Source organism: Ranitomeya imitator, chromosome 7, assembly GCF_032444005.1.
Source record: "Ranitomeya imitator isolate aRanImi1 chromosome 7, aRanImi1.pri, whole genome shotgun sequence".
In the NCBI taxonomy this organism is placed as follows: Eukaryota; Metazoa; Chordata; class Amphibia; order Anura; family Dendrobatidae; genus Ranitomeya; species Ranitomeya imitator.
In genome coordinates, this window is record NC_091288.1 from 207,127,729 (window position 1) to 207,141,128 (window position 13,400).

At 46.4% G+C, this 13,400-nt stretch overlaps 1 protein-coding gene across 1 annotated transcript in view; it reads left to right on the forward strand.

Annotated features, from left to right (window-relative positions):
* Positions 1 to 13,400, forward strand: part of PKD1 (polycystin 1, transient receptor potential channel interacting) — a 117,838-nt gene that overhangs the window by 73,854 nt on the left and 30,584 nt on the right. The window contains exons 16-25 of the mRNA XM_069734596.1: positions 762 to 905; positions 1,004 to 1,283; positions 1,366 to 1,579; positions 1,667 to 1,826; positions 3,745 to 3,891; positions 4,179 to 4,323; positions 5,011 to 5,613; positions 6,295 to 6,451; positions 6,565 to 6,817; positions 7,665 to 7,860. Coding sequence (XP_069590697.1) covers positions 762 to 905; positions 1,004 to 1,283; positions 1,366 to 1,579; positions 1,667 to 1,826; positions 3,745 to 3,891; positions 4,179 to 4,323; positions 5,011 to 5,613; positions 6,295 to 6,451; positions 6,565 to 6,817; positions 7,665 to 7,860 — 2,299 coding nt within the window. The remainder of the gene's footprint in view (positions 1 to 761; positions 906 to 1,003; positions 1,284 to 1,365; positions 1,580 to 1,666; positions 1,827 to 3,744; positions 3,892 to 4,178; positions 4,324 to 5,010; positions 5,614 to 6,294; positions 6,452 to 6,564; positions 6,818 to 7,664; positions 7,861 to 13,400) is intronic.

The window sequence follows — 13,400 nt, forward strand, 5'->3', positions numbered from 1 at the left end:
CAGTATTATAGTAGTTATATTCTTGTACATAGGGGCAGTATTATAGTAGTTACATTCTTGTACATAGAGGGCAGTATTATAGTAGTTATATTCTTGTACATAGGGGCAGTATTATAGTAGTTACATTCTTGTACATACAGGACAGTATTATAGTAGTTATATTCTTGTACATACAGGACAGTATTATAGTAGTTATATTCTTGTACATAGGAGCAGTATTATAGTAGTTATATTCTTGTACATAGGGGCAGTATTATAGTAGTTACATTCTTGTACATAGAGGGCAGTATTATAGTAGTTATTTTCTTGTACATAGGGGCAGTATTATAGTAGTTACATTCTTGTACATAGAGGACAGTATTATAGTAGTTATATTCTTGTACATAGGAGCAGTATTATAGTAGTTATATTCTTGTACATAGGGAGCAGTATTATAGTAGTTATATTCTTGTACATAGGAGCAGTATTATAGTAGTTATATTCTTGTACATAGGGGCAGTATTATAGTAGTTACATTCTTGTACATAGAGGGCAGTATTATAGTAGTTATTTTCTTGTACATAGGGGCAGTATTATAGTAGTTATATTCTTGTACATAGAGGACAGTATTATAGTAGTTATATTCTTGTACATAGGAGCAGTATTAGAGTAGTTATATTCTTGTACATAGGAGCAGTATTATAGTAGTTATATTCTTGTACATAGGGGCAGTATTATTGTAGTTATATAGTAGAGAGATATTTAGACATTTTTACTTGCAGGTATTAATTAAGAAAGGCAGCGTTCCCATCGTGTCTCTGAAGTGTGTGTCCTGCAAGGCGCAGTCTGTGTATGAAGTGAGCGCTAGCTCCTATGTTTATCTGGAAGGATCCTGCACTAACTGTCAGGATGAAGCGTGGTCTGGGGTAAGTTGTGCTCTCTGCTTCTCGGAAGTCTGGTATAATGATCCTAGGTGTGATATACAGAGCATACTTGGTGTTACTTTCCTTGTCTGTCCTGGCAGAGATGGACGGCTCAGAGCTTCAGTAACAAGACCTTGGTCCTCAACGCCAGCACCACAACCACAGGAGATCGAGAACTGAATCTGGTCCTCAGACAGGGGGTGTTAAAGGATGGAGAGGGGTACAAGTTCACCCTTAATGTCAGTGATCCCAGCATGAAAGAAGAGGGCTTCGCTTCCATAGATCTGCTCCCCAATAGTCCACCCTCTGGAGGAACCTGCAGAATCTTCCCTAATGGAACCATACATTCCTTGACGGACACAGTTCACTTTGATTGTACAGGTCAGTGCCTTCCATTCCCCGTGGATTTGGATGTCCTGCTCTACAAACATTTCCCCTTATGTAATCTTCATCATCTTTGTAGGGTGGAGAGATACAGAAGACGAGGTATCTTTGGTGTTTACCCTGAGGGCCAAGCGCTGCCGTGGTGGTCACTGCGACGACTTCTGGGTGTATAAGGGCAGCCGGTCAGAACACATCACCTTCCTGCCCGTTGGCTACCAGGAGTCCAACTTCATGGTGGAAGTGTCTATACTGGTGCAGGACCAGCAGGGGGCGACAGCAATGGCCCTAAACCAGTAAGTAGAGTCAGCACACAACCATCATGGCGGTAAGATAGACTGACCCCACCATGTAATATTTCCTTTCATCTTTATCCGGTATAGAACCATGGAAATTTTGATGCCAGTCCTTCCAGATGGATTTCATAGCCTGGCAGACTGGTTACAGAACCTGACGGAGTCCCGCTTGCAGGGTCTATTGAAGCAGGGAGACCCCCAGCATGTCGCCGAGTACGCCTTGGCTCTCATTACTGTCCTGAATGAGGTAAATAATTAACCACGAAAATACCAATCTGTATGTGATGCGGCCAAATTGTTTCCAGATTACTGGAATTTCTGGTTGGTTCTTCGATACTGCAGCATCTCATCTGCTGGATGACAGCCATACTACTTTAACCCTTTTTTACCGTGGAATAGTGAAAAAATAAACAGGATTCCACCATTTCGTTTTACGTTTTATTTTTAAGGCATTCGTTGCGCTGTAAAAATAAGAAGAATTGCGGACGTACCAAAAATTGGTGAATTTTTATTTTATATATGTAGTAAAAAAAAAAGTCAAAACTGCATTAAAAAAGCAAAAAAAAGTCACCACTTTCTGAGATCCGTAACCTTTTGGGTATGTGCACACGTTGCAGATTTTGCTGCAGTTTTCCCTGAGTAAACCTATGGAAAACAAAATCTGCAGTGCACATTCTGCAGAAAAAAACGCACGGAAACATAGCGTTGTTTATTCCGCAGCATGTCAATTCTTTGTGCGGATTCCGCAGCGGTTTACACCTCCTCCATAATAGGAATCCGCAGGTTGAATCTGCACAAAATCCGCAAAAAAATCTCGGTAAATCAGCTGTAATGCCGCAGGAAATCCACAGTGCTTTTTACCTGCGTATTTACCAAAACAGGTGCGGAAAAATCCGCAGAGGTTCCATCTACGTGTGCACATATCCTAAGACTTTTTGTGAGCGTACAGCATTGTAATCACTTTTCATTGCTTTTTGTTAGGCTAGGTTCCCATTGCGTTAATGGAACCGCGCTAACGGACAGCGTTGCATGGCGAAATTAACTCTGTGCAACGCATCCGTCCCCATTGCTGTTAATGGGCGCGCGCATCACTTGGGGACGCCATTTTCAGGAAGTGCTAGCGATGTGCCGGTGTTTTGTAGTGCGCCGCGGACGCTGCCTGCAGCGTCCGCGGCGTGCCCGCGGTCCGTTCCCCGCTCTTGCAGATCAGAGATCTGCGAGAGCGGGGATGTTTAACGCGACCCCTTTACAACACATTGCGTTAGCGCAATCCGCTAGCGCTAGGCGCTAAACGGATTGCACTAACGCAATCTGAACCTAGCCTTAGAGAGAGGCGACAACCAGAAACGTTCAATCATTTTTCTCTCTATGTGAAGTTCACTATGATTAATTTTATATTTTTAGCGATCACGGTCATTCCAAATACATACTTTTTTTTTTTTTTTTTTTTCTTTTTAAACTGGGAAAAAAAGTGATTATAATTTTTATTATTGTAATATTTTTAAAAACGTATTTACTTTTCCATTTTTCATCTTTTAGTCCCTTTAGGGAACTTGATCCTGTTATTGTTTAATCACTTCTATATATTACAGCATTATAAACATTGGTCTCATATGAAGCCTTGCCTGTGGCTGGGCTTCATAGGAGTACCAAGATGGCAGCCATGGGAATCTTCAGCAGGTCCCAAGCCCGTTGGCCACCTAGATTGCGAATCTTAAAATTCCAAAAAGTGACTGCAGCATTTAAGGAGTTAAAAGCAATGATCGCAGCTAGCGTCAATCACTAGGCTTAGAGGCCAGTTGTATTACCGACTCCATACATCCGCACCCGGTGTTGTGATGTACATGGACATCAGGCATCAGAAATGGCATTGTGTGATACCCTGTATACTGGATATAGCTGAGTATTGCTATTCAAGATGTAAGGAAAGCTGGACATCAAGTACTCCATTTCCCTACAGCGCCTCCGCAGGGAAAATGAAGCATTACACGGTTCCAATTGAAATCACTGAGCCATCCAAGGTATATGCTGGGTCCTCTCTAGTGAGAGACGTTCTTTGTAACTAGCTCTACTAAAATCTAAGACCCCATTTATTAGCTCAGAACGCACTCATTTTCTGGACATCCCCTCTAAATGTTCATGTGGGTCCTTTTTGTTCCCATTAGTATGAGCAAGTCATGAGCAAACACGAAGGGGCAAGTGAGCTGAAACTGGGGATCGTGCGCAAGAAGATAACGGATGCCCTCATCTCTCTGAAGGTGAACACGGTGGATGACATACGGCAGATTGCGGCAGCCCTCGCACAATGTACGGTAAGTAGCACGGGCAGTGACACGGCAGCCATCAAATTGGTGGAGGTTGTGATTTCGGACCAGTAGAAATCTCTTGAATGGTCTCCGTAGGCAGAGCCATACCCTTTGGCACGGCTCAGAGACCTCCATAACTGAAATGCTGGCAACTTGATTAGTGGTTGATCAAATCAGCAATCTCTGCGTCATGTCGAAGGGCTTTGATTTAGTCTTTGTTCACACCAAAGAAGAATGGCAAAACTCGCGGCGTGTATTCCGGACATATCCATTACTGCTTCCTTTGCCTTCAGGTGGCCAGTAAGGAGTTGGCGTGCGCGTCTTGTCAGAGGGAAACACTCAGCAAGCTGGAAGCCATGATGTCCATCTTACAGAACGAAACAACGCAGGGGATGATGACGCCGACCACCATTGCATACAACATACTGAACATCATGGGTAAGGAGTAATCCTGTAAAAGGGTCTTTCTCTGTATTTTTTGTTAGATTTATAGCCCTTAAACCCTTCACGACATGTGACGTATATTTTCGTCCTTTGTCGTGTCCGTGCCTTTGAAGTGATCTCACACGCTGAGCCCGCAGGTTTCCTCACACATGATTTAGTCAGCTATCATGTGCCTTTAGTAGCTGCGGGTGGATCAATTTTTATGGTATCAATAAAAACGTCAGCTCAGGGCGGAAAAAATTAAGCCCTAAATAATACAGGTCTCGGAAAATGGCGACGAACGCAAAACAATTTTTTTCATATAAATTTCTGATTTTTTTTTTTCACCACTTAAATAAAAATAAACTATACATGTTTGGTATCTGTGTACTCGCACTCACCTGGGGAATCATATTGTCTGGTCAGTTCTACCTAGTTCTATATAGTAAACGTGTTAAATAAAAAAAAAAAACAACAGTGGAATTGCACTTCTTTTGCAATCTCACAGCACTATCCTACAATTCTAATTGAAGGTATTTGCTAATATTACAATTATTACACCTGTGACATATTGTGATAGGATCTTGGAGATGGGAAAAGCCCTTTAAGAATGCAGCCACCCACATTTGGTTGGGAAATCTGCAGCATTTTTAGGTCCCCTTTGTATTTGTAACTTTGAGCTTTCTCATTAATGTATTGCAGGAGACGTCATCCATCTTGTGAACACCAAGTCCTCCGTCCACACCGGAGGGCAACTGTGCCAAGCCCTGAACAACGCGACCGTGGCCTCCGAAGCCTACAATCTGTCTTCAGATCTGATGAGGATTTTGATGAAGTCCAGGGTTCTCAATGAGGAGCCTCTGACCCTGCAGGGTGGGGAGATCTTGGCTCGGGGCAAACGTTCAGATCCTCTAAACTTGCTTTGCTACAGTAACAGGACGGGCTGCCAGTTCTTCATTCCTCAGGGGTTTAACAGCACCTTCCCCGACCTCACAGACATCATCCAGGTCATGTTCCAGGTGGACTCCAATCCCTACCCTTTTGGGTTCATCAACAACTACACCGTGTCCACCAAGGTGGCCTCTATGGAGTTCCAGACTAGTAATGGCAGCCAGATCCCAGTTGAGAGCTTGGATTCTGAGAAGGCCATCACGGTCAGCGTTGCCAATAACACTGGCGTTGGGAATATCACCGCTGGCCTGGCCATCATTGAGAGTCGGCGCTCCGTGAAGGTGGACCTCGAGGCGGAAAGCAGTAATCAGAACGCAGGACTTCACATACAGATAACTTACGCTGCGCAGGATGGTGAGCAAATCTTTACGGAGTTTAGTTGTTTTGTTTTTTTTAGCTACAGAGCTCCAAATCCATCTCCTACATAGTCTTAGAGATACATCATAACATTCTGTCTGCCTACGTGACTCTGCCCCCTTTTAGGTCTATATTGTGCATGCTTTCCTCCCTATCTACAGCCTGTGTAATCTGCCCTCCATGAAGCATTGGATGCTTTCCTCCCTCTGCACACTCTGATTTGATGTGCACAACCTCCTTCCCTTGCTGCTGCTATTTTTAAGGTAGGTTCGACACATCCAGGTTTCACGGTCGCAATAGGATTGCAATGGCCGGCCCCTGGTCTCTTGACCCAAATTAAACAGCCTTATAGTGATTTATGAGGCTACTGTATTCAGATCAGGAGACCTTCGGCCAGTCCAGACTTAAAGGCACATACTGCACTGTGTTTCCTGGATTTCTGAATTCGGCCTAACGCTGAGAAAAGAAGGAAGAGCCAGGAACAGTGTTCTTCCTGATCTATGTCAAATTCAGCAGCACAACCAGCTATGTGAAGGAGTTACACAGACTCCACAGCAGCGAAATGTTAGGAAATATTTAATCAAGACTATTATAAAGCTGCATCAGTTTTTATTTAAGAAGCAAATTAAAAAAAATGTCAATGTGATGTAGTAATTGTATTTTTACTGTCTCTTGTAGAGAGATATAAAGACAGTGAAGCTGAGCCATACATCTCGGTGTATCTACATGAGTCCGGCCATCCCAACCAGTACAACTATAGTGACATGAAGCAGATCAGCGAGGCCTCGCTCTCAGGAGATGACCACAAGCTGTACACGTTCTTCATCGCCCCATTGTAAGAGAATATTCACGCCATCTCAGGGTTAATGGTGGTCCTGTCCTGTGTGGGGTGGTCCTAGATGTAGGACCATAAGAAGTTGATTTTTTAATACATCTTGTCTGTTTTAGAGATGGAAACCTGACCAAGCGCTACTACCTGAACATCACAAACCATTACATGTGGTCACCGGTGGACGTGACAGTGGGCCTGTACACCTCCCTGTGTCAGTACTTCGATGGTAATGAGATGAAGTGGAAGACAGAGGGCGTCGTGCCCCTGGAGGACACCAGACCGGACCAGGCTGTGTGTCTGACCCAACATCTCACGGCTTTCGGTGCCAGTCTCTTCGTCCCACCCCACTCCGTCCACTTCATCTATCCTGTAAGTAGGACGTTTCCTCGTACTATGGGCATGTGATTAGATCTCTTAAAGGGGTAATCCTATCTTCATAGATGGACATTGTCGGATAGTGCTTGAAAAAAATTCTGGTATTTATAGCGGAGTAAACCTTAAAAGGGTTATTTCCATTTTCATAAATGGGTATTACCGGAAAGTACTCGTAAATACAAGCAATTTTGCAATTTACTGCTTATTAAAAAACACAGCCATTCTTGAAATATTGACACTTTTCATTTGTTTACAGCTTGTTGCCTAGGAGACCGACCACTGATACGTTCTAGCTTGTAAGCACTTCGCTGAAGCTGGCCGGTTTTAGGAAATAGCAGCGGTCTCTAAAGATCCTGTCCAGCTTCAAAACAGCGCTTACAAGATCAATAGAAAAGAGCATGTAAGCACTGTACATGTTCTGCTGTCTAGCAGCGGTGGTCGGTCTCCAAGGCAACAAGCTGTAAACAAAAGATAAGTGTTAAGAACGGCTGAAAATTTTAATACGCAGTAAATTGCAAACTTTCTTGTACTTACAAGAACTATCCAAGAATACTCATTTATGAAGATGTTAATAACCTTTTTAAGGGGTACTCCACTATATATCACCTATCCACTCGCACTGACGGCTGTTTACATTGGTACCATAGACTTTGAATGGAGCGGCAGGGTGGATGCATGACCCACTATTCCATTCAGCTTCTGCCAAGCTAGGGTAAAACATGAGTCCTCTACTCCGGCGTCTGGTAGGGTCCCAACATTCCAGATTACTGGAATTTTTCTCTGCATAGATAGTTATTGTAAAGCACAGAAGTAACTGTCATTTCTATTGCTTTTATTGTAGCCTCCTCCTCCCGGGATTAACTACATTGTGCTGCTCACATGTGCCGTCTGCTTCGCCACCTACTCTGTGGCCACCATTATTGTCCACAAACTGGACTTGCTGGATGTCAGTAAAGCCGGGGTTATTCCATTCTGCGGAAAAGCTGGATTTTTTAAATATGAGGTTCTGGTGAAGACAGGATGGGGCCGAGGGTCTGGTGAGTGCGTCTATACGAGTGCGCTTGTGTCATTGTGTATACGAAAAAATAGATTTGGCACCACAAGATAGATGCAAGGAAAACGTGAATACGTGTGTAAAAAAAATATATCAAATAAAAAATGTTACAACTAAAGTATTCACGTTTTCCTTGCATCTATCTTGGAGTGCCGAATTTATTTTTTCATTACTGTGGAGTGGAATCCTATTTGTGTGCCCATCCCCAGAAGAAGTGCCGCGTAGCGTTTATTGCGTACGTCAGTGTATTGTATATACTTGTGTGCGTCTACCTCTGTGTATATACATGTCTGCGTCTACCTCTGTGTATATACATGTGTGAGTCTACCTCTGTGTATATACATGTGTGCGTCTACCTCTGTGTATTGTGACAAAACACTCTGGGATCGCCTTTGCTGGGGTTAAAGGACACGTGGTTTGTGCATTGAATCTGAGGCGTACAGCAGGTTTCTGAGCAGGCTGACCTCAGGTCAGATTTATTAACGTGAAAGCAACACAAAAAACAAAACATAAAAATAAATCCTAGCCTGTCCGGCACTAACTAAACAAATACGTTGCTATCTCAACAACTGGGGGGCTTCTCCCACCCAGCTAACATCACACAGATCTTGAGCAGAGCTCTTCACTCACGTTTGTCTCACACAGGCAGGCAATCTGTGTGCCCCAGGCAGACACTGGAAACACCCAGCTGGTCATCTTTTATTCCTGCAATCATTAACCCATTAGCACCCTGAAGATACTGAGTGGCCTAATTCACATAGGACAAACACCTGGGCGAGATATACCTGCCTCCATCTACCACACCAGCATGAGTCTTACATATCCCCCCCCCCTTGCTCAGACCACTCCGGTCGAGCAAGAACACTTTTGAAACAGTGCACTCGGGATAGGGCATCGGCGTTCCCCATCTGCACCCCAGGTCGGTGCTCCACCGTAAAAGAGTAAGCCTGCAGGGCAAGGAACCACCGGGTTACCCGACTATTACGGTCCTTGTGGAGGTGCATCCACTTGAGAGGGGCATGGTCTGTGACCAGCCTAAACTTCCTACCAGCCAGGTAATACTTGAGGGAGTCGAGAGCCCATTTAATGGCTAGGCACTCTTTTTCAACCACCGCATACCTCTGCTCATGTACATTCAGTTTCCGACTGAGATAGAGGACCGGGTGTTCGACTCCATCCCTCACCTGGGAAAGTACAGCTCCGACACCAGTATCAGAGGCATCAGTTTGTACCACAAACTCGCTGCTGAAATCAGGAGTCACTAGTACGGGCTGAGAGCACAAAGCCCGTTTCAGGCTGTGGAAGGCCTCTTCAGCAGCTGAGGTCCATTTTACCATGACGGAACCCTTCCCCTTGGTAAGATCCGTCAAGGGAGTAGCCATGGCTGCAAAATTGGGTATGAACCGGCGATAATAGCCGGCAATCCCCAGGAAAGCTTGTACTTGTTTTTTGTTCACTGGTTGTGGCCAGCCCTGAATTGCCTGTATTTTGTCGATCTGGGGTTTAACCACTCCTCGGCCAATCACGTAGCCCAAGTATCGGGCTTCTTCAAGCCCGATGTGGCATTTCTTGGGGTTTGCCGTTAAACCTGCATCTCGCAGGTCATCAATCACCGCTTGTACCTTCTGGAGATGAGTTTCCCAGTCCATGCTGTAAATTACGATGTCATCCAGGTAGGCAGAAGCGTACTGTCTGTGAGGCCTCAAGACTCGATCCATCAATCTCTGGAACGTTGCGGGAGCTCCGTGAAGTCCAAACGGCATATAGACATACTGGAACAGACCTTCCGGTGTAGCAAATGCCGTCTTCTCTCTGGCCGCCTCGGCCAGAGGAATCTGCCAGTACCCCTTTGTTAAATCCAGGGTCGTAATGTATCGGGCTTTACCAAGCCGGTCGATCAACTCATCGGATACGCAACTCATAGGGTACGCATCAAATTTAGAAACTGCATTCAGTTTCCTAAAGTCATTACAAAACCGGATGGAGCCATCCGGTTTAGGTATCAACACAATTGGACTGGACCAGGCGCTGTGTGACTCCTCAATGACTCCTAAGTCCAACATTGCCATCACTTCCCGGGAGACGGCTTCACGGCGGGCTTCCGGAATCCGGTAGGGCTTCACATGAACAGTGACGCCAGGCTCTGTGACAATCTCATGTTTCACCAACTTAGTCCGGCCAGGTTTTTCGGAGAAAAACTGTCGGTTCTGTAACAAAAATTGCTTAACCTCAGATTTTTGTCGTTCTGAGAGAGTCTCAGCAACCTGCACCTCTGGTACAGTAGGTGAACAAACCGGACGGGGCAGATCCGCCGTTAGGGCAGAGCGGTCTTTCCAGGATTTTATCAGATTCACATGATAAATCTGTTCCGGTTTTCTCTTACCCGGCTGGTACACTTTATAGTTCACTTCACCAACTCTTTCTCGGACCTCAAATGGGCCCTGCCATTTCGCCAGGAATTTACTATCCACCGTAGGGATTAGGACCAACACCCTATCGCCGGGTGCAAATGTACGGACCTTAGCGCCTCTATCATAACTTTGCCTCTGGGCTCCCTGGGCCTGTAACATATGGTCCCTAACAATGGGCATGACAGCGGCAATACGATCCTGCATTTGTGTTACATGGTCGATCACCGTTTTAAAGGGAGTGACTTGACCTTCCCAGGTTTCTTTTGCGACGTCCAGCAGTCCCCGGGGACGACGGGCGTACAACAGTTCGAAAGGCGAAAACCCTGTGGAAGACTGGGGAACTTCCCTAATGGCAAACAGCAAATAGGGTAACAAGTAATCCCAGTTCTTCCCATCTTTGTCTATCGCCTTCCGGAGCATCTGTTTTAAGGTTTTGTTGAAGCGCTCAACCAGGCCATCTGTTTGAGGGTGATAGACAGACGTACGCAACGGGTCTATTTGTAAGAGCCTGCAGAGCTCCTTCATTACCCTCGACATAAAGGGAGTCCCCTGGTCGGTGAGTATCTGTTTTGGAATTCCCACCCGACTAAACACTTGTACCAATTCCTTGGCGATCGTCTTGGTAGCTGTGTTACGCAAAGGGACGGCTTCCGGGTAACGAGTGGCATAGTCCACGATGACGAGGATATGTTGGTGCCCACGTGCGGATCGGGGAAGGGGCCCAACCAAATCCATACCAATTCTCTCAAAAGGGACCCCGATGATAGGAAGGGGTACCAAAGGGCTACGGAACTGAGATTTAGGGGCCGCGATTTGGCACTCTGGACAGGACTCACAATAGTTACGCACATCACAATGTATTCCAGGCCACACAAAACAATGCAATATCCTTTCTGTGGTTTTCTGTACCCCCAGATGTCCCCCCATTATATGTCCGTGGGCCAAATCCAGTACCTTCCGCCGATAAGGTTTGGGTACCACTAACCGTTGCACTGTGTCTTCCCCTTTTTTTTCTACCTGGTAGAGCAAATCATTTTCAAGAACCATATACGGGTACGCTAGCCTAGTGTCAGGTTCTACGGGTACCCCATCTATCATTTTTACATTTTTTCTAGCCGGAGTCAGGGTAGGATCTTTCATTTGCTCGCTGTGGAAGTCATCCACCTGGACTCCCAAATCTGGCAGGCAGGGTGCCGGATGGCTGTCTGCCTCCGCCTCTCGCTGAGGTTCCTCAGTTTCCTCTGTTTCCCCCGCCATGACGGAGAAGGGGTACTGAAGGTTAGATTCACCAACCTCCCCAGCAACGTCTTCCTGTGGGGTCTCCTCTAGGGACTCGGGACCTCCAGATGGCATGGGAGAAGATTCACGGGTACAGCTACCGTGAAGGAGCAACTGATTCTCCCACAACTGCCAGAAATAGGGAAAATCCCTGCCCAGGATTACATCCTGTAACAATGCGGGAACGAGTCCCACTTTGTGCTGCACTGACCCATAGGGAGTAGAAATCCATATGACCGCTGTTAAGTACGAGCGGGTGTCACCATGCACACACGTCACAGAAAACTTATCAGACGGACCAGATGGAAGTGCCACCAGACTAGCTTTCACCAGAGTCACCACACTTCCAGAGTCTAGTAATGCCACAACATTTTTCCCATCAACAGATAATTCACACAAGTGTTTCACTGTATCATTTTGACCCGCATTCACACTCACTAGCTGTGTAACCAAAGACATGCGTTTTCTAGAGTCTATAACGTCGCACTGCATGGGTTCAGCGGTAACAGGACAGTTCGCAGAAACATGACCCTTCTCATGGCAGCGGAAACACCTAACAGGTCCCCTACTGAGACCACCGTCCAATACTCTTGGTCTCGGAGTGCGAGCAGTCCCGGACTCCTCCCCCACAGTTTTAAGCGATTTTCCTTCACCCGTGGTCCCTGGAACAGTCTTACCGGTTCCACGAGGAGGAGGCACAGACCGGGGTTTGGCGGTGTCGTCGGGAAGTCCTTCTGCCACGGAATAACGCTCGACCAACTCCACAAGTTGATCCGCTGTCGTGGGATTTCCTTGGCTTACCCACCTTTTCAGCGCTGGGGGTAGTACTCTCAGGTACTTGTCCAGGACAACCCGCTGGATTATTTCGGGCATTGTCAGTACCTCGGGTTGCAGCCATTTCTTTGTCAGGTAGATCAGGTCGAACATCTGAGACCGCGCTGGTTTATCTTGCTGGTATGTCCACTGGTGTACCCTCTGTGCACGGACAGCCGTCGTCACACCCAGCCGGGCCAGGATCTCAGCTTTCAGTTTCTCAAAGTCCTGAGCGACCTCCGGGTCCAAATCATGGTAAGCTTTTTGGGCCTCGCCGGAGAGAAACGGGGCAATCAAGTCGGCCCATCGTGCCTTCGGCCACTTCTCTCTCAACGCCGTCCGCTCAAACGTTGTCAGGTATGCCTCGACGTCATCTTCTGCAGTCAGCTTTTGCCAGTATCGACTCACATGGATCCTTCTGGACTCTGCTTCCGGGTCAGCGTCAGGCATGCTCACCAGGCGCTGCGCCACCTGTTGGAGAAGTTGGCGGTCTGCAACCGTCATGTCCAGTAACTCCTTCAGCTGTGCGGCCATCAAGCGATTAGCTTCGTGCTGTGCGGCAGTGGCCTGCTGCTGTACGGCAGTGGACTGTACTAAGGCTTTCACCACGTCTTCCATGCTGTCGCCTGTGCCACGTTATGCCCGCATTCTCCATCACAATGTGACAAAACACTCTGGGATCGCCTTTGCTGGGGTCAAAGGACACGTGGTTTGTGCATTGAATCTGAGGCGTACAGCAGGTTTCTGAGCAGGCTGACCTCAGGTCAGATTTATTAACGTGAAAGCAACACAAAAAACAAAACATAAAAATAAATCCTAGCCTGTCCGGCACTAACTAAACAAATACGTTGCTATCTCAACAACTGGGGGGGCTTCTCCCACCCAGCTAACATCACACAGATCTTGAGCAGAGCTCTTCACTCACGTTTGTCTCACACAGGCAGGCAATCTGTGTGCCCCAGGCAGACACTGGAAACACCCAGCTGGTCATCTTTTATTCCTGCAATCATTAACCCATTAG